At 43.8% G+C, this 24,547-nt stretch overlaps 1 protein-coding gene across 3 annotated transcripts in view; it reads left to right on the forward strand.

Annotated features, from left to right (window-relative positions):
* The window catches only part of DMRT1 (doublesex and mab-3 related transcription factor 1), a 94,653-nt gene that overhangs the window by 15,530 nt on the left and 54,576 nt on the right, over nt 1-24,547 (forward strand). For 2 of the 3 annotated variants that reach the window (XM_070430157.1, XM_070430159.1), the window contains one exon: nt 23,063-23,346. In XM_070430157.1, the coding sequence (XP_070286258.1) occupies nt 23,063-23,346 (284 nt within the window). Of the gene's footprint in view, nt 1-15,460; nt 15,472-23,062; nt 23,347-24,547 lie in introns of all 3 variants that reach the window. The other variant, XM_070430158.1, reaches the window with a different exon arrangement.

A 24,547-nucleotide genomic window follows, 5' to 3' on the forward strand; every position in this document is an offset into this window, starting at 1 on the left:
TATAAAACTACTCCCTATTTTTGTATTACCCTTTAACTGTGGTCCTGAGGTTTAGGGGTTTGTCTAAAATATAGAATTGCATTAACTCAGGGAAGCAGATTGGATCCATCAAACGCCAATAAATGTTTGATGAACTAAATCTTATTGACACCTTTCATTCCTTCCCTTCTTCCCTTTCTTCCTTCTATTTTTCTGTTTTATTTTTCACTCATTCAGAACTATTCATTGTGTGACTGCATTGGGTCAGACCCTTTTCTAGGCCTGGGATATACAGCAGTGCATAAAACATCTGTCTCTTGTGGGTCTTATATATCCATTGGGGAGACTGTTGATAAACAAGTACACCAATAAATAAGCGAGATATTTTTAGAAAGTGACAAGTGCTATGAAGAAAGAATAAGTGATAAGATGGAAGTGCTGGAAGGAACAGTGGGTATTTGATAGTGTGGTTAGGGAAAGAGGGCTTGGCCTCTCTAAGGAGACTAAATTGGAGCTAGTCCTGAGTCATAATGGTCCATTGTGGTCAAGGCCTGGGGGAAGAGTCTTTAGGCAGAAGGTGCGGCAAGGTGAGAACTCCCTTAGAACAGGAAGCAGGCCAGGAATCTGGAGTGGTGAGAGCAAGGGTGATGTTACTGGGGGCTGTGTCTCCCAAGACTTGTAGGCCAGGGAAAGAGTTGGGATTTCATTGAGTGCAATGGGAAGTCAGTGGAGCATTGAAGCAGTGACAGGCATGATCTGATTTACTTTTTTATAAAGCTCTCTCGCTGCTATGTGGAGTGTAGTTTGAAGGAATGGAAGTGAAGGCTGTGCAGTTGCCCAGGCAGAGGGGGAGAGCAACTTGGACTGTAGTGTGGGTAGTGGAGATGGAAAGAAATAGTGGGACAGGTGGTCAGTTTTGGAGGCAAGTTGACATGTAATTTGGTAGATATTGTCAATGACACTCTCTCCAGAGAGAGATTGCCACAGCATTGCCAATACTAGGTTGTCATTGGGGCTTTATCAGCCTGAAAGGTGAAGAGTTGTAGGTTGGCATGGTTATTAGGATAATGGCCCCCCAGAGATGACTGCACCCCAGTCCAGTGACCTGTGAAGGTGTTATCTTACATGGCAAAAGGGAATTGGCAAATGTGATGAAGTCAAGGATCTGAGATTGGAGATGATCCTCGATTTTCCAGTGGGCTCATCTAAATGGCATGAATCCTCAGAAGTGGGGAACCTTAGCTGGCTGTGCCAGCGAAGCCACAACAGAAGAAGATTCAGGAGGTGAGTTTTGAAGTGTGAGAGGGATTTGACTCACTGTTGCTGGTTTTCAAGATGGAAGAAGGGGGCCCCAAGCCAAAAAATGGAGGAGTTCTCTAGAAGTTTGGACTGCCCTCAGCTGACAGCTAATAAGGAAATGGGACCACAGTCCTACCACTGCAAGGAACTGCATTCTGTCAGCAACCTGGCTGAGCAAGGAAACAGGCCTTCCCCTGGAGCCTCCAGAAGGGAGTGCAGCCCTACGGACACCTTGATTTTCAGCCTGGAGAGATTTGAATCAGACTTCAGACCCACAGAGCTGTACAATAATGTGTATTCTTTTAAGCCACTAAATTTGTGGTAGTTTGTTATATAGCAACTAGAGGCCCAGTGCATGAATTCATGCATGGGTGGGGTCCCTCAACCTGGCCGGCGATCGGGGCCAATCAGGGCTGTGTGGCCCAGTTCTGATCAGGGCTGGCTGCTGTGGGGGAGAGACTGCAGGAGGTTGGCTGGCATGGGGGAGGGACTGTGGGAGGCTGGCCATGGAGGTTGGCTGTGGGAGCGCACTGACCACCAGGGAGCATCTGCCCCCTGGTGGTCAGTGCATGTCATAGCAACTGGTCGTTCCAGTTGTTAGGTTGTAATGGTCACTTAGGCTTTTATATGTATAGCTAGAACACAAATATATTTAATATAGATTATAATCCCTGTTTCCTTTGTTAGTGAAGTTGAATATTTTTTCTTTTTATTATTATTATTTTTTTAAATTTTGTTTTATTGCTTAAAGTATTACAAAGAGTATGACATATGTCTCCTTTTTTTCCCCCTTGACATTCCTCTGGTCTCCCCTACCCCCCAGTGTCTTGTGTCCATTGGTTATGCTTATATGCATGCATACAAGTCCTTCAGTTGATCTCTTACGCCCCCCTCCCACCCCCCAACCCTCCCCAGCCTTCCCGCTGTAGTTTGACAGTCTGTTCAATGCTGCTCTGCCTCTGTATCTATTTTTGTTCATCAGTTTATAATGGTCTTTATTATCCATAAATGAGTGAGATCATGTAATTTTCTTTCATTGACTGGCTTATTTCACTTAGCATAATGCTCTCCAGTTCCATCCATGCTGTTGCAAATGGTAAGAATTCCTTCTTTTTTACTGCAGCATAGTATTCCATCGTGTAGATGTACCACAGTTTTCTAATCCATTCATCTACTGATGGGCACTTCGGCTGTTTCCAGATCTTCGTTATGGTAAATTGTGCTGCTATGAACATAGGGATGCATATATCCTTTCTGATTGGTGTTTCTGGTTTCTTGGGATATATTCCTAGAAGTGGGATCACAGGGTCAAATGGGCGTTCCATTTTTTAACTTTTTGAGGAAACTCCATACTGTCTTCCACAGTGGTTGCACCAGTCTGCATTCCCACTAGCAGTGCACGAGTGTTCCCTTTTCTCCGCATCCTCTCCAGGACTTGTCGTTTTTTGATTTGTTGATGATAGCCATTCTGACAGGCGTGAGATGATACCTCATTGTTGTTTTGATTTGCATCTCTCGGATGATTAGTGACTTTGAGCATGTTTTCATATGTCTCTTGGCTTTCTGAATGTCCTCTTTTGAAAAGTGTCTATTTAGGTCCTTTGCCCATTTTTTGATTGGTTTGTTTATCTTCCTTTTGTTAAGTTGTATGAGTTCCCTATAAATGTTGGAGATTAAACCCTAATCGGTGATAACATTGGCAAATAGGTTCTCCCATGCAGTGGGCTTTCTTGTTGTTTTGTTGATGGTTTTTTTTTTTGCTGTGCAGAAGCTTTTTATTTTGATGTAGTCCCATTTGTTTAGTTTCCAATGTTTTAGGATATGTATTGGTAAAGAAATTGCTTCGGCATATGTCTGAGATTTTGTTGCCTTTGGACTCCTCTAGTATTTTTATGGTTTCTCTTCTTACATTTAAGTCCTTTATCCATTTTGAGTTTATTTTTGTGTATGGTGTGAGTTGGTGGTCTAGTTTCATTTTTTTGCATGTATCTGTCCTTTGTGGTTTTTTCCTGTGAACCATTCGTGTATGTCTTTAGCACATTTATCTATTGAATCTCCCCCATATCTAGGGAGTCTTTATTATTATAGAAGTGGCCCTTTGTGATATGAGTTGCAAACCATCCCCCCACACCCTATCCCCTTTGTTTATTTCACACCATAAGACCAGCTGGGACAGACTGCACAGATGAGAGGAGCCCAAGGATTGATCCCTGGCCACTGCACATTTTGGAGTCATGCAGAGGAGCAGGAGTCTTGCTTCTTCCAGTTCCTGGTTAGTGGGTCATTAGCCAGGCCAAGAGAAAAGGGCCGCACTAGAAGGTAGTAGCACAGCTAAACCTGATGTCTTTATATTCTTCAACTTCTACTCTTCGTTGCAGTTTAACCATGGGCAGACTTCAGGTTAAGCTAACAGCCCCAGTGACTGAGCCATTTCACAATCACATCCAGTGTTGTGACCTAGAAGTTTCTCTATTACCATCTATATACATAAAAGGCTAAGCTACCGTCCAACTGTCCAGTAGGTATGACACGCACTGACCACCAGGGGGCAGATGCTCGATGCAGGAGTTGCCGAGCAACAGCAACTTTGCAGAGTGCCTTCTAGCACTCCGGGACACCTCGAGGTATGTCGGAGAGCCCGTTTTGGCCTGATCCCCCCCAGGCCAGGCCGAGGGACCCCACCTGCCAGAGGGACACCCTGCAAACTCCACAGATGCCCTTCTAGCCAAGGCACCACCCCAGGTGCAGCCAGCCAGGGAGGAACCATAGGACATTGGCTCCAGGGTGTGTCCGGCCCATCTCGCCCAGTCCCGCCCCGCCGGCCACCTTCTAATTTATTTCCTTTTAATGTGCACAAATCTGTGCACTGGGCCACTAGTTTGGTATGCAATTAACTGGTGCGGCATGACTAAGGGGGAAGGGTATACTGTCTACACAGATATTCTGGTTACTAAAGGTTAACCTTATTCTTACCAATGCCCCATTAACTTACAATGCATATTATCAGTCAGCTGTTTTAAAGAAATTTGACTGCTCTCTTTGACTGAAGTGGAACACGTTTGGGTCATGCTTCCCCCAGGATGAGCTGTTGTTGCCACATGGCAGTGCCAGGTTGCCCCTGAGAGAATGGTAAATGGTGGTAGAAGCTTGACTGAAGTTCTTAAAGCTTGAAGACACCTGGGAAAAGACCTTTTTGTTATCTTGATAACTTTGTACCTGGGGAGGAAGCTCCATGTCATTGAAAAAACCCCAGAACTGGAGTCCAAAGACCCAGCCCAGTTACTTACTGCCTCTCTGATTTTGAGCAGTTAACTTAATTTCTTTGTGTATTTCTTCAGCGGATAAATGAATAAATTAATAATGTCTGTCCAGTTTATCTGGCAGAATTGTTGTGCTCAACTAAGATATTTATGTAATTCCTTGTAAGCCACAATGAAGTACAGAAACATGCCATGGAATTCATGTTACAGATTCTAATAGGAGGATATGATCCTGGGCATGATCTGCCTGGTAACCATAAACTATTTTTGGTGGGGTTTGTTTGTTTGTTTTGGTTTTTTTTTTGCAAAAATTAAGCTGCAAGGAGAAACATCATGAGAATTATCTCTCTGGGTGAGGCTTATGTAACTTAACCCATTTCCTTCTACCCCAGTTGCCAGGAATCTCAGAGATATATCTTAATGCTCATTTAGAGTAAATGTATTGACCCTCACATTGAAATAATTAGAGTAAGCTTCCCTTCTTCTCTTGGTCTTACTTTTATTTTTCTATTTTACTGATTTTACCAATATATGTCTTTAGTGTTAGCCATCTCTCCTATCCTTTCTAAAGGCAGTGGGGAGTGTTGTATGACCACACAAATACTCAAGGCGCTGAGATGAGGTAGTCGCTTTCAGTAAAACAGGTAAAGAACATAAATATTTGCTGCCCCTCACAGTTTGGGAGGCACACACTTGAGAAACCTTGGGACATGTATGTCAGATTAAGAAATAGGGGTGTCAGCACAGACCTTGCGGCAGGGGACGGACACTTTGACATCACCACCTTCCAGAAGAAATGTGAGAAAGCTGAACCAGGTGAGTCCACCTGATGCCCACTGTGGAATGGGGTCCAGTTGTTGACAAGCATAGTCTTTTTAAGTGTTTAGTTTGAACAGTTTTCAGTGTAAAAAATACTCCCAGAGCTGTGTGCTTTGAAAATTAATGACAGATTTTTCATTAGGGGCAAAGCAAAGCATCAAGGGAGTCTCAAGGACGCTGTTCTAACACACTCACATCAAATGCAGTGGGTGGGGAAGGGATGGACAAGTGGTAGCAACACAGGCCGTGCACAATTCCTCATTAGCGAGCGTGAGCCACATCTGAGACTGTCCCGCGGCATCCCACCCTCGGAGCTGCTGTCTCTCAGAGCCCTGGCTGTCCGCGTGGTGAGGGTGGCGTTCGTTTTCCTTATCACTCTCTGCCTCAGTTTTTATCTGGGAGATGGAATTATGAGTTACAGGAGAAAAGGAGTAAGAAGCACATCAAAGAATTCCCTGGTGGCTTTTGAATGAGGGGCCTCATTGGTTTGGGGTTGTTAGCTTTGGGTGTGCTGTTTTCATCCTGAAGCACCTGGGTTTGTTTTTCTCTAAAAGATGTAGATAAACTAGAGAGAATCCAGGGGAAGGGCAACAAAAATGATGTATGGCTTAGAGAGAAGGAGAATAACAGTCTATAAATATTTGAAAGGTAATATAAAAGAGGGAGAGAGGTTATTTACAGCAATGGAAAGGAGTTTGACAGGGAACAAAAGCTTGCATCTAGGAGCAGGGGAAAATTGGGTAGAACTGAAAACACAAAGCTTAATAAGGGTGATGAAGCAATGAAATGCAATTTCCACATTAGTTTGTGATGCCAAGGTCAGAATGGCAGGAATAAGTAATGCTTTTCAAACTGAGGATTCATGTGTGATTGTGAATGACGTTGTCCTAATTCCAGCTCGGAGAGTGGACAATGCTTTATTCTTCGCCTTTGGAGTATAGTTTGTTCAATTCCCAACTCTGGCGTTACGCTGTCAGCGGTGGTAGTAATAATTACAATTCTACTAGCTCTCATTTGCTGAGTGTCTGCCTGATGCCAGGTGTTGTTTTAGCTGTTTTGTTATTTATATTCTTATTTAATCTTTTACAGCAACTCTGTAAAATAGGAACTATTTTTCCATTTGTAGGGAAATTGGGGTTTAATAACATGCTCAAGATTGCACATGTATTAAGTGGTGGGATTGGGATTCAAACCCAGGCCTGTGACTCAAAGCCCATTCTCATTCCCGGCATTGGGCTCTATCACCTAGTCATGATAGTACTAATTTGGGACCCAGTAGGTAGCCAGGTTACTAAGTCAGGTGAACAGTTTGTATCCAGTTATAGAGGTAAGTAAAATAGTTGATGTCCAGAGACCTCTTCTCCCTCTCTCTTTATCTCCTTTTCTTTTTAAAAAAATATTTATTGATTTCATAGAAGAAGGGAGAGAGAGAGAGTAAGAGAGAGAGAGAAACATCAATGGTGAGAGAGAATCATTGATTGGCTGCCTCCTGCATGCCCCTAGTGGGGATGGAGCCTGCAACCTGGGGCATGTGCCCTGACCAGGAGTCGAACCGTGACCTCCTGATTCATTGGTCGATGTTCAACCACTGAGCCACACTGGCTGGGCTCTCTCCTTTTCTTGAGATGTATTTTTCTCTAGTATCAGTGAGTGCTATGTTATTATCATGTCACATTTTCTCATTCTGTAAATTCAGTTGTACCATAAGCCTTTAGTCTCCTTATAGTTACAGAGTGGTCTGTACAATCTCATGTAGGAAAGACAAGTTGGGTAAGTCGGGCGTTATTCTTGATCCTATATGCTGGTTGTAATGGGGATCCCTTGGCAGTCAGTATTCTGGGCTTTCAGACTCTGATATTTTATAATGTCCAGTATATTGATAATCATACCAAAAAATCCAAAATACACTGAATTAACTCCTCACAGTAAAGGTGAAGAGCGGGGTGTCTGCGTTTTTTATGTCGTTGTAAGAAGGTACCAGTCCTGGAATCAGAGGCCTGGGTTTAATCCTGACTCTGGCTCCTACTGTATTCCTTTGTGTGCAGGGCACCTTCCTAAGCCACAGCCGGCTCCTCTTCTGGGGAGCAGAGTAGTTCCTGCTCTCTCAACCTCATGGAGTGATTGTGGGTAGCATCTGAAAGAATATGTGTAAATTGCAGAATATTCCATAAATGAAAGGTGATGTGAAATTAAAAGTTAGCAACATTTGCATTAACCGCTTTTTAAAAAAATCTAATCCTCACCTGAGGATATGTTTTATTGATTTTAGAGAGAGGAAAGGAGAGAGAGGAAGGGAGAGAGAGAAGCATTGATTGGTTGCCTCTCATACATGCCCCACCTGGGGATTGAACCCACAACCTAGGTATGTGCCCTGACTGGGAATGGAACCCAAAACCTTTCAGCGTATGGACGACACTTCAACCAACTGAGCCACCTGGCCAGGGCAGCAGCTCATTTTTTAGTTTAGCTCCTCTTGGGTAAAATTTAGGAGAGTTAGTGTTGGTTGAGACTTTGGAGCAAGTTGACATTATTCAAAGGGGCCGGAGTCAGATGTTTATTGGGGGTAAAACAGAAAGTGCCAGGTGAGTTTCAGGGACACTCTTCCACACTGTTGCTGCTTCCCTTTGCCCATGGTGGCATGGAAGGAAGGCTGCGCTGAATTTCCTAGCACTGTCATTTCTCACTGACACATTTCCCTTTGCCAGTCCTATTTGTTGTTCTACATAGGAAGCACCTTCCCTCTGGAACTGTGTGCCTTTTTGAAATAAAGAGCTCTTTGATTCCTGTCCCCATGCTGTTCTGCTAGCAGTGGTCTCTAGGGAATTTCTCCATAAAGTCATCCCTAGATTACTTTTACTGTAAGCTGTAATGATTTCCCCCTGGTCATATTTCTCCCAAGGTCTCCTATCTCGGTTACTTGTAAGGCTACTCCTCCCCTCTCTTGTTCTCTTTGATCTTTTATAATTGGCTTAAAACTCTCCATATTTAATCTGCAGTGACTTTGTTTCTCCTCCCTATTTTGGCTTTTTCCGTGCCTGCGGATTTAATAATCTGTTGCTTATTATTTTCTTCATTTTTCTTAAGGTGGCATATTTTCTGCCCCACTGTTTGTCTTTTCTCCTGGTCTACACGCTTGTTTTCTTTTAGCTGCCCTGTCTGTATTTGGGCTTGCAATAAATAAAGTGCTACCCAGTCTGTGCAGTTGTGGGTTTCCTAGTTTTAGACTCAGCTGAACTTGAAGGCATCTGCACCTGCATGTGGTAATGCCCTGAGGAAGTGACCCTTTTTACCTCGGAGATAGATAGTTGAGCACTGAGTTGGTATTGAGTGAGTGAATGAATGAATTGGTTGAGTTTTTGAGCGTTTTTTTCTCAGAAGTTGACCTTTCAGGGGCAAGTGACTGCTCAGTATGTGAAAGAAGAGCTGTTGTCCCCTGAGGTTAATTTTCTGGTGAACCCGCCTGTGCCAGCACCCATCCTGGTCTTTTCACTAAGCCCAGCTCTTCAGCTCTGAAACCCTCTGTCACGGCATTGCCGTCCGTCAGCCTTCCTGCTGCTCCTCTGGTCGGTGTGTAGTCTCCAGTCCAGGGATGAGGGAGAACACCCAGGTGAGGCTTGAGGCTCTGCCTATGTTGTTGTTTTCTTTCATGGGAAAAAGAAACCAACTTAGATTGAAAACTTGTGAGCTTGTAGGAGTAAATGCATTTTGGTTATTTAGATAATGACCCTTGCCTCATTGGTGGTTTTAAAAAAATCACTGAGCACACCGGCCAGGGCTAATTCTATTTTTTATTAATTATTGTCACTCTTTTACTGCGCTTAATTTTAAGTTAAACTTTATCATAGGTATGTATGTGTAAGAAAGGATGTAGATTATGTAGGGTTCTTGGGGTCTTGGACCATATCTCCCATGGATAAGGGCTGGACGACTATGCTGCTAAATAGTTCTTGATACTAGCGACCTTCCATGAAACGGAATTTCTGGGAGCTGTTAGATTGCTGGTGATCAAGACGGATAAGATCTGAACAACACAGGTCACTAGGGGAGAAAAATAAAGAGATGTTAGGGGACTGTGACTGTAGTTGTGAAAAGGTGACCGGTTACATGGCTTCTGTGGTGCTGTTTCTTCTTTGCCATGATATTGTTTTAGTTGACAGGCCCAGCTTGGTTCTTGGTAATCATTTCTTTCAGTTATGGTTTGACTTTCTTTTCAGTTAGGATGTTGATTGATATATACATCTGTGTGCTTATATAATTGTATGTACATATATATTAGAGAAACCTATATAATGAAAGCCTAATATGCTGTGTCCGGTCATACATTCAACCAAAGCATAATATGCTAATGATATGCTAAGGCCATTCAACCACTCGCTATGACGTGCACTGACCACCAGGGGGCAGACAGTCGACCAGTCGCTATGATGTGCACTGACCACCAGGGGGCAGACGCTCCAACCGATAGGTTAGCTTGCTGCTGGAGCCGACAGGGATTGAGCAAGATGGGCCAGACACGCCCTGGAGCCCTCCCGTGGCCCCTCCCTGACTGGCCAACCTCCCAGGTCCCTCCCCGGCCCGATTATGCACCAGTGGGGTCCCTCAGCCTGGCCTGCACCCTCTTGCAATCCGGGACCCCTCGGGGGATCTTTGAGAGCCAGTTTCGGCCCATCCCACAAGCCAGGCCAAGGGTCCCCACCAGTGCAAGGATCTGTGCACTGAGCCTCTAGTATGCATATAAGATCTTTGGGTAATCTCTTCCCGCCCTCCCCACTCCCCACTTCCCTCTGAGATTCATCAGTCTGTTACATGTTTCCATGCCTGTGCATTGAGTGTCTGCCTCCTTGTGGTCAGTGTGCGTCATAGCTACCAGTCGAACGATGGCTTAGGCATATATATATATATATATATATATATATATATATATATGTATATGTGTATATATATATACACACATACATACACTAGAGGCCTGGTGAACGGATTTGTGCACCGGTGGGGTCCCTCGGCCTGGCCTGCACACTCTTGCAATCTGGGTCCCCTGGGGGGATGTTGGAGAGCTGGTTTCGGCCTGAGGGAGCCCGATCCTGTGCGTTGAGTGTCTGCCCCCCTGGTGGTCAGTGCGTGTCATAGGGATTGGTTGACCTTATATATCTTCTATAATAATAAAAGCATAATATGCTAATTAGACCGGATGTCCTTCTGGGGCTTCGAGGGAAGCCTGGGTCCCAGGTGCCAGAGGGAAGCTGGTGCCGGCAGCCAGGGGAAGGAATGCCTACTCTTGCACAAATTTCATGCTTCGGGCCTCTAGTATATAGATAAGATATGTATGTGTCTATATGCACATAACCTAGGTTGGCAGTGCCTAGAGCCTTCAGGACCATATAGCTGCTCTGTGGTTCCCCTTACCTGACGTTGGTAAAAATGATTATTGAAAGAATGGACAAAGTTTTATTTTTAGAATCTACCTCTTTTCATTTCAGAGGAGCTTTATTCAGAAGGAAGGAGGGGCAGGAGGGACTTGGGATGGCACATGCAGGGAGTGCACACACAGGAGATTCTGGTGGGACGGGCTCTGACGCAGGGCCGTTAGTGGCCACACAGACACTAGGTGGTTTCACACTCTTCCAGACTTTTCTGCGAACCTTGTAATAGCTTTGAGGTGCATCTCACAACCTCATACCTAAGTGGTGCAGCGGGGTTTCCGAAGGAGGCAATGGTGAGGAAGACACAGAGATGCCAGTAAATAGCTGAGCATCTCAAAACCCACATGTTCAGCCAGCAATCCTCGTCCCCTTTCCTCTTTTCCTGCTAATGAGGAAAAGTGAGAGAAATGGAAAGTGACACTTTGGGGTGTATCACCAGATGTCAGTTCTGGAATTAATATTTTAAATGTACATGGAATCCCCAAATATCATTTTAACCACTGATTTGAACATAGTTCTTTCACTCAGAAAACACTAAGTGTGGGAGCATCTATATTGAATTTGAGGTTTAATATTTCACTCTTTCCCTATTCCCTTCCCCATCTCCACCTTCTCCTAGTAGCCATCTTTAAAAAGCATGATACAATTAAAGAACCAAATAAAAGAAAAGGGAGTGTAACGGGCTCCAGATAATTCCCAGTAAGGGTTATCAGCTCCCACATAATGGAGGGTTGATTATACTTTATTTTCCCCATTATTAGAGGGGAGGTAAAGCTCCACGGAGGCAGGAAGGGTGCACCTGGAAGAGATCGGAAATATTCCTGACTTGAGAAAAGTGTGCCTATAAAACACGATGTTGGCTTTGGAATATACCATGAAAAGCACGAAAGGTCAGAAAAGCTTCCTTCACAAATTTGGTAAGACGGAGCAGTTAGCTGTAACAGAGTGCAACCCTGGAGGTCACAGACCAAGCTGAGAGAAATAATTATGCATGGTAATGGGCAATTACAGATAATGGCCTTCCGGGGGTGGCAGAAAGTACACAGCCCCTCAGTCTAGCCTGGAATGAACATTGAATAGCACATTAACTTTATAGCGAGCTCAAAGTTCAGCCCTGAAACAGCAGCAGTCCCCCAAATAAGTAAAACCCCTGGCTTACTTAAGGGGAGCACCGTAGCTGCACTTCTCAAAAGCAGAATTGAACACAAGAGGAGGTGGGGCTGGGGGAGACGGAGTTTGGGGAAGAGAAGGAATGGTCAGCTCTCCTCCACTTGGCTGTATTTGCCTCACTAAGTAGAGATGGTTCCAGGCGAGGCAGGTACACAGTGAAGAGGCTGTTTACTTTCCTGGCGCCAGGTTTGTGTTTGACTTTTAAAATAGCCCCGTCATGGTTGTCTTGTGGGAGAAACAGCTTGTTCCCGCATTTCCTGATTATGACTTTAGGGAGTGATAGCACACTGGCTGCACTCAAGGCTCAAGGCTACTGTCTGACCTCAGAGAAGGCCAGGAGCGGAGAGTTCTGCTCCTTCCCCAGTTCATTCGCACCGGGAAGTCACACCAGGTGCAGCCCAGGCCTCCTGCGGCACTTGAAGATGGAACATTTGGAGCAAGGATGACTTTGCAGAGTTATTTGGTGGCTCTCTTGCGGGAAGGCAGAGAAGGTTATCAGTCTATTGTGACCGTGATAATAACAATAGCTAGCATTTATTGAGCACTTACCAGGTTTCTCTGCTCTCTATGGTGTAAGTAGCAGCATTTCCCTCGTGCACATGTAGATACTGAGGCACAGAAGAACTAAGTAACCGTTGCCAAGGTCCTGGGGCGGTAGATTTCAGAGCTGATCAAACAGTTTGATTTGGGAGCCAGCTTTCTCAGCCTGAGATTCTGCTGCCTGGCATGTTTTGTAGTGGTGGACGTCTTCCTCACTGGAAGGAATGTTCCAGGTTCAAGGATAAAGCCAGAGACCTCCGTTGGGACTTTATGGCTGATTGCTGAGCTCAGGGAGCTAGCGCAGAATGAGACACTGGACTCCAATTGTTCTGAACTCAGTCCTTCTGGAAAGAGAGGAGCCCATAAGACAGAGGTCCTGAAACGTTTTAGTCAGAGGACCCCCTTCACACTCTTAGAAATTATCCAGGACTTCAAAGAGCTTTCGTTTATGTGCTATAGCTGTTAATATTTAATGAATTAGAAACTTAAGATTCAGAAATTAAAACTATATTTATTAATTTCTTTAAAATAGTAAATCCACTACTTGTTAACATAAGTAACATTTTAATGAAAAATAAGTATATTAAAAAAAAAGAGTGAGGAGAGTGGTATTATTTCACATTTTTGCAAATCTCTTTTATGTCTGGCTTAATAGGACACAGCTGGGTTCCCATATCTTCTTCAATCTGTTTTGATTGAAATACATGAAGAAAACTCTGCTTCACATAAGTAAATAGAGAAGGGAGAAAAGAATTTGAATAGCTTTTTCAGATCATTGTGACTATTCTTTGATACTAGATCAAAACTTGACAAGTAATAATTTTGTAACAGTTATAGTGAGTCTGAAATTATGCTAATGAGCTTTTTGTTAAATTAAACCCATTGATCCATCCTGCCCTTTGAATGGGTCTTTCACCCATGCATGATTTCATAACCTCATGCTTTGGCCATTTGGGAAATATTAGTTTACTGAGTTATGCATTTTTTCCAAATGTTGACATGTTTCATCACAAAATATCACTTTATCCCACTCATTAATATATTACTGATCTCATCAAAAGAGTCTTGAAATTGGGAAGCTGTCAAACACATGGTAGCAGTCCTAAGTTTTCCAAAATTCTAATTTTTACTTGAAAGCTCAGACTTATAGCAGTAAATGCTGTTAGTTTTTCTTGAAGTGAGAGGCTCACTATGCTGATTTCGAGAAGATTGTGCCAGATACCCAAGTTGCAGTAATCATACTTTTCATCGGTCATTTTTTTCAAGTATATGGCATTGTCGATGTCAGAAATGTTTGAACCTGTAGAAAACTTCTGTAAGAGCTTATTTGAGCCCAAACTGACGATGACTGCCAGGAAGCAAGATCTCAGATACACTGGAGAATGACAGTTTTGCAGTTTCTTTTATGCATTTGGAATTAAGGAGGGAATTTAGGATTCTATGAAGGTGGGAAAAAGTAAGATGGAGTTGGATTACAGGATAATTAACCCTTTGCACTCCGCTGTCCCCTCTCAGGGGACATCGGAATTCTAGCATATCACTCGGACGTCCCCTCTCAGGGGACATTGCAGTTTATTAGTGATTACGGGGAATTGAGTTATTTCAACGCAACTTTTTGAGACATGCATGTTTCCCTGAAGTTTTATCTTGAAATGGCACAAGAAATTAAATCAAAATATCGTAAAATTACTAAGATATATACAAGAAATGTCAGCGGGTTTTGTGTCGGATTAAACAATAAACTACATATTCCCGATGTGGGACAAAGAAAACGGGACTGCATTGTGTGTTCTAACAGGAAAACACCTGGTGGCAGGCGTCAAACCACTTATTACTGTGAAACATGCACTAATCAGCCTGCAATGCATATTGGGGAGTGTTACAAAACTTATCCTACTGTACGAAATTATAAACAATAAAATATTGTTTTTTTTGCAAATATACATTCCTCGATGTCACCCAATTCATATAAGTCCAATATCATTATAATACGTTACTTGGTTCCAAAATTATACTAAATAATACGAGGGTCTGTAAATGCACGTTTCGGCCGCAAAGTAGTGTCGAGTAGCTGGTAGCCAATGTCCAGAATGGTTCGGAGTGCAAAGGGTTAAAATGCTTATGTGCTCTCTTGAGGATGGCGATGCTTCTGAAGGGTCCGAAAAGAGGTATTTCAAAGCTGTGTTAACCTAGATGCACAGAAACAATGGACAGGGCCTGTTTAAGGTAAAGATAAACCTAAAGAAGTTATGTGCCTGGGGCCTGACTCCCACCATAACCTGCCCAGTTAGGAATTTATGATAAGATCACCCTGTGTGGCTACTTTCCATAGAACCCCTTTTTTGTCCACTGTGTTCCAGTAAAAGAAGCAGTGAATTTAGCTTTTCACTTAAACATTTGCACAAGGGCCCTTTTCAAGACAACCGTCACCCTGTGGTGTGCAGCAGAGATATTTGATGAGTGCTTCCCATCTTGTCACACACTCTTAAAAAGACACACTCCAAAGTAGAGATTTGATGAAGTTATTTTCTCTGCTTCACCAGGTCATCTTTAAGCAACGTTGACACAGAATTTAAAAAATACTTTACTTCATGATGATGAGGTGTGCCTGTGCATTTTGGTGGAACTGCCTTGATTTGTGCTAAGGCACCAGCTCCCATCATCACTGCATATGTCACCGGTGAAAAAGGCAGATGACATTTTTACGTTAATGTGGAAATATTTTGATCTTACGGACCCTTGAAAGGGAAGTGTGGACAGGGGGCCTCCAGTCCCGTGTTTGGAACTACTATGGAAAGATGGCATTAAAACACCAACCTCTGAGAGGGTTAAAGCAGTTCTCAACCTGCTGGTGTTGGGTTCACCCTGGTGGTTCTGATGTCTGGGTCCCATCCTGTAGAGTTTCTCGTGTGTAAAGTGGTCTGAGGTGTGGCCCTGCCCTGAGGAATTTTAGTTCCCACCCCAACCCAGAGCAGCCAAGGGTGAGAGCTGCTGGTGCAGAGGCAGATCTGGTTCCTGGGGGTGGGGAGGAGGCAGTCCAGCAACAGGATAAGTTACTGTTCATGACTTGAAACATAAGACAAATACCTGGATGAAAACTGTGATATTAAATTGAACTGGTAGAACCTTGACTTGAACAAAAGCCATGTGAAATAATCTGATGCAATGTAATTTGTGTGTGTGTGTTTTTAAACCATTCACATTTATTTAAGACCCCATTTCACTTCAGACCATCATCTGGGACCTGCAGGAGCAAAGACACACATCTGTGATCTTATTATTATTATTATTATTATTATTATTATTATTATTTTAAACAAGAGGTGTCTGATCTGGCGATGGTTTGGCCATCCTGGTATTTATTTTATTTTATTTTATTTTTTAATTGATTTCAGAGAGGATGGGAGAGGGAGAGAGAGAGAGAGAGAGAGAGAGAGAGAGAGAGAGAGAGAAAGAAACAAACATCAATGAGAGAGAATCATTGGTTGGCTGCCTCCTGCACATTCCCTACTGGGGATGGAGCCTGCAACCTGGGCATGTGCCCTGACTGGGAATCGAACCTGTGAGCTCCTGGTTCATAGGCTGATGATCAGCCACTGAGCCATGCCGACCATGCTGTGATCTTGTCATTAAAAGAGTTATAAAAGCAGAATCCAAATCCCAAACCTAAAGGGGACTGGCCATGAGCAGACTTAAAACGTGTCCCAGACGCCTCCTGTATTCAGTACCCTTCCCTACACTTCAAGCTGTCCAAATATGGCTGAAAGCATACCTTTTCTGTGGCAGCCTAGATATACAGGGGTGGGCAAAAGTAGGTTTACAGCTGCAGTATAAATAAATACTATAATAATACAAGAATAAGCTCTGTGTTTCATGTACTCACACCTGTAACCTGCTTTTCCCCACCCCTGTATGTACACAGTCAGATATGCTCCCAGTTTAAAGTTTTCTTAGTGTAAGAGATATTAAAAGTCCTCGAGAAGGAATTCTCTGTAAAACCTCTATTAGAATAGAGTACTTGATGGTATCTTCCCTCTCTTCTCTCTCTCACTCCCAAACGCAAACCTTGCTGCGGGCCTGTGTGTGGCACTGTCTTATCCAATCTGCCGGGAAGTGTTGACAGCCCCAAACTGTTGCTGGTGTCTCGCCAATGATAGGAAATTCTGAACTGGCCTAAGGAGAGAAAACCTCTCTCTTGGCCGTGAGACAGGCTTTCATGGCCAGGAGACCTTTTCTGGTCAAGTCAGAGAAATGGCATTTTCTCTTTATCTGACTCCCGCTGTAGGCAAACAGTTTCCTTGGGTGCCCTCGGGACTTCTGAGGGGGCGGGGGACACAGAGCAGGAGCCAGGGAAGGGAGAGCAGAAACCTGTGAGTAAGGCAGATAGGTGCGGATGTGAGTGGGGTAGGGGTGCAGTGCTGTAGCTGCTCCTTGGGATCCATTTAGCACCCTCATTCTCGGTTCACCAGGGACTCTGTGCTCCCCCTGCTCTGCATCCTGTCCTGACTCCCAGACACTTTGTGGATAGAGGGTAAGGTCCTAGAGGGCAGGGCTTGGTGTTGCTTATTCTTGGCCTACCTCCTGGCTCAGCACTTTGGGAGTTGCTACACACAATGGCTGTGATTGTTACTCGCTGGGCTTTGCAATGGCCTGGGGGCAGCTGGTTTTAAATCTTGGTGAGTTCCCTTGCATTTGCTTTCCCCTCTCTTTATATTTTTTCCATCTTTCTCTTGCTTGGTTTCTTTGATCTACTCATACTCAACAATCAATCTGCCTCTCCCTCCCTCCCCCTCCCCCCCTCCTGTTCCCCCTCCTCCTCCCTCCCTCTTCCCTGCTCTACTCCCCCCACCCCCCCACCCCCGCCAGATCCCTTTGCTTCCCACATTGACATTTCCCACACCTTTGAACCAAGCCTGTTCTGGCTTGAAAGGCCAACCAACTTCAGGTTGTTGTTGTTTTTTATGAAAAGCCTAAAAAGAAAAGTGAACCTGACAGATTCCTCTGGGACCAAATTACATTTTTAAAAATGTATTGGGAAAAAGGAGAAATAGGTTCTCACATATTCCCTGCCTGTGCACAGGAGTGTTGTTAGTGAGCCAGCATCAGCAGAACTTGCACTTGGAAGGTTGCACTTAATCCTGCCCTCCCTTCCACACAGTTTTCTGTTTCCCCATAGCCTTGGTCAGTCTTTCCTTCTGTGTGTTTGTTCCGGAATCTGCCTTTACAGCTAAGCTCTGCAGCGTCCAAGGTGCTGGACAGGTTGTCTTGCACGCAGTAGGTGCTCAGTAAACTTCTTTCGTTGAACATGAAATGTTTTCCCGGCAGGGAGCGGTGACAGGTGTGGTGATGTCATCAGTCACCAGTTAGTGGTGTGAATAGTAGGCACACTGCTGCCTCGCTACCAGGCCTCTCTCTGTAATGGCTCTGCTTTAGTTCAGAAAAGCAATCCGTTTCCTGGGTCAGGATGGCAAGCTTTCCTTCTTAGGTTTGTGAGGGCTGAGAGGGCCCAGGTGTCAGCTCATGCAACAGCTTTCCCCCCATGTGTACCCTCTAGGCTCTCTCTCTTGTAGGGGAGGAGTCCTGACGCCTCACACTGGATTTCTCAGTGTTTCCAAGTCTAGGAGATGCCAGGAGCTGACTCATCTGGACGCAGGGTTGCCCTGCAGAGGAGAATGCTGACAGGAGGGAGCTGAGGAAATGAAGCTCTCGTTTCAGTGCGGGTGCACCCTACTGTCATCCTCAGAAGTCTGTGACATGCCATCATCAAATGATACAGTCTTTTTCTCAAGACCTTTTTCTTTGAGTAAAAAAAGAGTTGGGAAGATGACTTGCACTTTTTCTGTGCCCTCCTAGCATTCAGCACAACATGTTAGTTGATGGCAGATGATTCTGATATCTCAGATTTAGTGGGGAACAATTTTTCCTTGATTGGTGACTCTTAAAACTGGAAGCTAGCCCTGACCGGTTTGGCTCCGTGGATAGAGCGTCGGCCTGCAGACTCAAAAGTCCCAGGTTCGATTCCGGTCAAGGGCATGTACCTTGGTTGTGGGCACATACCCAGTGGGGAGTGTGCGGGAGGCAGCTGATCGATGTTTCTAGCTCTCTATCCCTCTCCCTTCCTCTCTGTAAAAAAATCAATAAAATATATTTAAAAAACAAAACAAAAAAACTGGAAGCTAAGTGGGAAGGCACCATGGGAGAGTATGGATCAAAGACAAATAAGACGTGGTATACATAAATTAATTGGTTACAAGAGATCATTGTGAATCACAAATAGTGTTATCATTGTAAATTGTCAGTTTTGGTTTCATATGTAATCTTTCATACTGGAAACTCTGGGGTTTGGTGTTGTTATTGAAAGGGGGAGAGTATGGCTCCAGGTTTGAACGTAAAGGACTCAAAAGTGCAACAACTCCAGGAATCTTGACACTCCAGAGGAGTGGGGGGGAAAGCCTTCACATACCTTAAAATGAATTACTGGTTAACTACTATTAATATGCCATGGGCCCAGAGACCAGCATATAACACTGCAAGATCAATAAGGGTATTTATCATGTGTTGGGTATATTGATCTCTCATGAAGGAGTGAGTCATATTTCACGCTGCATACGTTAGCACAAAAAAAGTAGCAGAGCAATTGGGAAGCCTTACCAAAGAACTGAACTATGGAATGGAAGGTAAATGTACGGAACCACAGCTATGAGCACTGGAATAAGACGCGATCGAGTCTGCAAGCGTCATCTCTGCAAAGGTCTCTACTGCAGATGCTGTAGGTACATGCTTCTCCAGTTTCTTTCCCAGCTGTGGGATCCAGTCCCGCCCATCTTTGTTCCAGATAGCACCCACTAGGACTACACCGAATATATAGCAACACTTAAAACTTCTAACTTCATACATTCATTGGCATCCTGGCAGGTGTTGATAATTCCTGCAAGGGACCACTGGTTAAGAGAGCTACTGCATTCTCTTGGGAACAGTGCTTTGTGCTTCCTATGATTATTAATACTGTTAAGTGCTAACCTTGGCCAGTTTTTATGTTAGAAGAATAAAGAGTGAGATTCAGGTGATAGTAATATTGTATTAACTTTGTACAGTGACAGATAGTTATTAGACTTATTGTGGTGATCACATTGTAAGGTATATATATGTCTAATCACTGTGTTATACACCTGAAACTAATATAATATTGTACCAGTATATCCACTACAATTTTTGAAAAAGAATTTATTTTTGTTAATCCTCATCTGTGGATAGATTTTCATTGATTTTTAGAGAGAGTGGAAGGGAGGGGGAGAGACAGAGAGAGAGAAACATGACACAATTGGTTGCCTCCCTGCACATGCCCTAGTGGGCCGGGGATGGAGCCTGTAACGGAACCCGGAACCCGGAACCCTTCAGTCTCAGGGCCAACACTCTATCCACTGAGCCAACCAGGTGTTTTCTGTGGTCTTTATACTTAGTCATACTGACTATGCAGGTGAAACATCCCTGTCACAGTGTGCATCCGGCATGGCGTTGGGCAAGAGAAACTAGTCACAGTGAGGGGCCTGGTACAGATCGTGATTCAGCACAGGTTTATAGAACTAGCTGTGAGTTTTTACTGTGTTTTTTTTCTGTGATTCAGAAAATGGTTAATAGGCTGTTCAGAGTTTGTACATGAGCCCTGGCCTGATTGCTCTGGTTGGAGCATCATTCTGTACACTAAAAGGTTGTGGATTCAATTCCCAGTCAAGGCACATACCTATGTTTGGGTTCTATCCCAGGTTGGGCATGTACTAAAAGAAAAAAAAAGGAGTTTGTATGTGGAAAACCACTTTCTGATGATATACATATTTCAAATTTTGTATGGTTAGTTTATGTATTTTGTAGCTTATGAGTTAGAAATCTTACTTTCTGATTTATCTCAAATTAATAGTGACACTTACCCTCACTTACCAGCTCTGATGACATCCAATGTGGAAGAGATGCCTCTAGTTATTGTTTTTGGAATTTGCTATAGCGGAGGTTGGAGAGATGGCCGTGCACTGATTGTCCTGAGAATTTCTTTCCATTAGCTTCTTCTACCTGCCTACATATCCCAAACCTCTATATATTAAAAATGAACAACATCTTATTACTCTCTGGAGCTTCTGCTTTTTAAAATCACATTTATTTTGACATCAGGCTACTTGAAAAACCATTATTTATTGATCCCTTTTGCAACTATTTACCACCTTGTGGCCAGCAGTGTGCTAGGCACAGGGGTGCACAGGTGAGCTAACAGGCATGGGGCCTCTTGCCGCATCTTCCATTCTGGTGAGACAGAAGCACCATCGCTGTTTCTTCATTGCTCACTTGCTCCCCGCCCTCTTGCTCCTTCTACGCTAAAAACCTAACCCTCTGTTGGTCTTTTCCAGAACTAGTTTTGCTTGAACTCTTAGCAGCAGCTGACAGGTCAGCCTTCTTCCTCCACAACCCATGTCAACTTTGGCCTCTGTGACATTGCGTTTCTCCTCAGTTCTCCCTGACTTCAACCTTGACTCTCCCCTCAGAACATGCTTTTCTGTAACAGCTCCCTCCTGCTCTCCCAGAGGCAGCCAGATGGCCCAGTGGTGACTCCTGAACCTCAGCCTCTCCCATGAGTGCAGGTGTCAAGTCCTCACTCTCGCCCATTGCTCCCACATGTGTGCCCCTCTGGCACCTTGATTAAGCAGAACTTGCCACCTCCCTCTCCTCTGACATCTGCTTTGCATTTCTTTGCCTTATCCTGCAACGTAATTTCTGACGTCCCATCTGTCCTCCCGTTCTGTTGCGTTTTGTCTCCTTCATGTTTCTGGCCCAGGTCCCCTCTCTTATATTTGAGTCTTCTAGGTCTCTCCCTGGCGCCTGCAGTGGCTCCCTAGTGGCTCTCCCAGCCTCTGGTCTCCCTTCCCTTCCCTTGCCTTACAAATTGCCATCAGATAAATCAGCCCCAAGCACAGCTCTCGCTCTGTCCCTCTCCACTCCTTGCTCAGAAATCCTCAGTGGTTCCTGCCACACCATGACGAGAGGCCTGCCAGGAAATTGGACGGAGGCTTTCCCTCACCTTGCACCAGTCCACCGTCAGACTGGACCTCTCTTTCCCGTTTGCACTGAGTTCTTCACCCCCTGTTCATCAACCCCAAATTTGCCTTCCACTTTCCTGCTTCCTTTTCTTTGTCCCTACAGCCCTTTTCTCATTTTTTAAAGCCTGTTTTCTGCTTCTCTTTTAAAGTGCAACTCAGATGCAGTTTTTCTTTTTTTCCCCCATTTAAAAATTTAAAATTTTATTTTTTTATTTTTTTATTTTATTGATTTATTTTTTTAATATATTTTATTGATTTTTTACAGAGAGGAAGGGAGAGAGACAGAGAGTTAGAAACATCGATGAGAGAGAAACATCGACCAGCTGCCTCCTGCACACTCCCCACTGGGGATGTGCCCGCAACCCAGGTACATGCCCTTGACCGGAATCGAACCTGGGACCCTTGAGTCTGCAGGCCGACGCTCTATCCACTGAGCCAAACCGGTCTCGGCAAAATTTTATTTTTTTAGTTACAGTTTACATTCAGTATTATTCTTTATTAGTTTCAGATGTATAGCAAAGTGGTTAGAAAATCATGTACTTTACAGAGTGGTCTTCCCGCTGCTTCAAGCACCCACCTGGCCCCATACATATTTATCTCGATTATTGACGGCATTCGCTATGCTGTAATTTACATCTCTGTGGCTTTTCTATAACTACCAATTTGTGCTGATTAATCCCTTCATATTTCCTCTTAGACCGCAGACTCCTGTTGGGTAGGAGCATCCTGACACCTTGCAGCCTTTTCAGGCGTCTGGACCAACTCTTTGAACATAGGAGCCCCTTTAGTTGTTTATTGGAATTGACAGTATAAAGTGTAGACCCACGACTGGCAAACTATAGCCCATGGGCCCACTATCTGTTTGTGAATAAAGTTTTATTGCAACAACCTGTCTGTTCTGCAACTGAATGCCCACAAAGCTTGAAATAGTTACTAACTGACCTTTTTACAGAAGAAGTTTGTCTATTCCTGGTCTAAATCATTGTCCAGACTTCTGGAGGATAGGGTATCAGCTGTGGAAGGAAGTGAAGGAAACAATGTTTGCTTAAACTTTTAACTTTTTGCTTTGACTTTCTGACATATCTATGTGGCCACCATAGTTAGGGCCCTGGGATTTTTTTTATTACCTTGTTTAAAATGAAGTATAATTACTTTTGTAATAATGTTGTAGACGGCTGAGTTAACTAGATTTTATCTCTAATTTTTTGACATTAGGATAAAAAGTTACTGGTCAGGCTTTATCTAATTAAAATGACCCTTAAAATGTGTTTTATATTCTTAGTAAAAGAAATCTGCAAGAATCTGTCATCGGCGCCACCAGAATTATGTCAACCCTGAGAACCCTCCTTTATTTTGGCTGCCTGTTCAGGTGCCTTTTTCTGCAGCTCTGAGATCTGAGGAGGATGGCTATGCATTGCCAAGGTTTAGAGGTCAAGTTTTGTGAACTTCCAGGTTAATACCATGTTGCTTTTTTCTTTTTTCTTTCTAGACGGGCGTATGGTCATCCAGGATATTCCTGCTGTCACCAGCAGAGGGCACGTGGAGAACGCACCTGACCTGGTTTCAGACTCCACCTACTACAGCAGCTTTTATCAGCCGTCTCTGTTTCCGTACTACAACAATCTGTACAACTATCCGCAGTATCCCGTGGCCTTGACTGCTGATTCCCCTTCTGGGGACATGGGAAACCCTCTTGGGGGATCCCCGGTGAAGAACAGCCTTCGCAGCCTCCCAGCGCCTTATGTGCCTGGTCAGGCAGGAAACCAGTGGCAGGTAAGATGTTACCCAGAGAGTGAACTGGATACGTGAAAACCACACACACACAGACACACACGTGCCCAACACTTCTCATAGGTATAGGCACATTATACGAAAGATGTAAAGAACTTTTCTCTCTGCACATCAGATTATTTAACCTCAGACATTGTCTGCAAGGAACTGTAAAGAAATATGCATATATTTGGGTGTCTTTTCATTTTCTCATTTTCTAATGTCATTTTGCATAAATACCCAGTTGGCCATAGTCAGATTCAAAAGTAGCTTACTATATTATGCCCCACCTTCCCCTGCCTTGCCCCCATTTTCTTTGAGCAGCATAGGAAATGTTGGGTGCGTCTTCTGGATGGCAGTACTCTTCCTGATGAATTTTGCCCTGGGAGTGAGACGTGTCCAAATCTGTATGTATGTTCGAATGGAAGAAAGGTAAGAAGAGGGATTAGGTCACTGCTGTGCTGGGCCAATGTGGGTGTGTTTTTAGCTGGGAATAGAGGCCAGTCTTTCATACTCTGAAATATTTAAAACAGTGTGCAATTTAAAAATAGTGTGCAATTAAGAGCTTTTTAATATTTGGGGAAAAACAAAGCGTTTTCATGATCAGGGAAGGAACGTTTATCAGAGCTGTTCTTTTCCCTCAGTTTTGACCATTCCATCGTGCCACTATATTAGAAACAGTTTCAAGGCACTGAAAGCATTTTCAGGTGGGATTACCACATGGAATGTGTATAGACATGAGCTCTTGGACTCAACACCTCCAAGCCCCCTCTAGCCGTAAGCTGATAGGATTCTGTGATAAATGTTCTCGTTTTGGATGCATTTACTGTATGTAAACTTTCTCAGCTGGGCATGGATTCCCAGACAATGCAACTTACACATTTAGGTGATTAGGGCAAATCTTTGACCTTCTTATGTCAACTTTTTAAAAATGTGAGTTGAATTTTTTTGAGCAACTCTATTCTATTCTATTTTTCTTTTTTTAGGTGTTTTTTGGTTTCTCTCACTATTCCTAGGGATCTGACTTTTTTGGCATATTAATATGTCAGCTTTAATACCCTGGGCTACCCATTTTCATACATTTTATTTTTAGAATCATACTTTTTAGAAAGGGAACTTAGAACATTGGTGTTAAAATTGAGGGGTAGTATGAGTATCAAAGGAAAAGCAGGGATTTATGGATCTTTAAGCTGGGCCCCTACAG

This window comes from Myotis yumanensis, unplaced genomic scaffold (genome assembly GCF_028538775.1).
Source record: "Myotis yumanensis isolate MYYU_CA2020_CCGP unplaced genomic scaffold, mMyoYum1.0.hap1 SCAF_12, whole genome shotgun sequence".
Classification (NCBI taxonomy): domain Eukaryota; kingdom Metazoa; phylum Chordata; class Mammalia; order Chiroptera; family Vespertilionidae; genus Myotis; species Myotis yumanensis.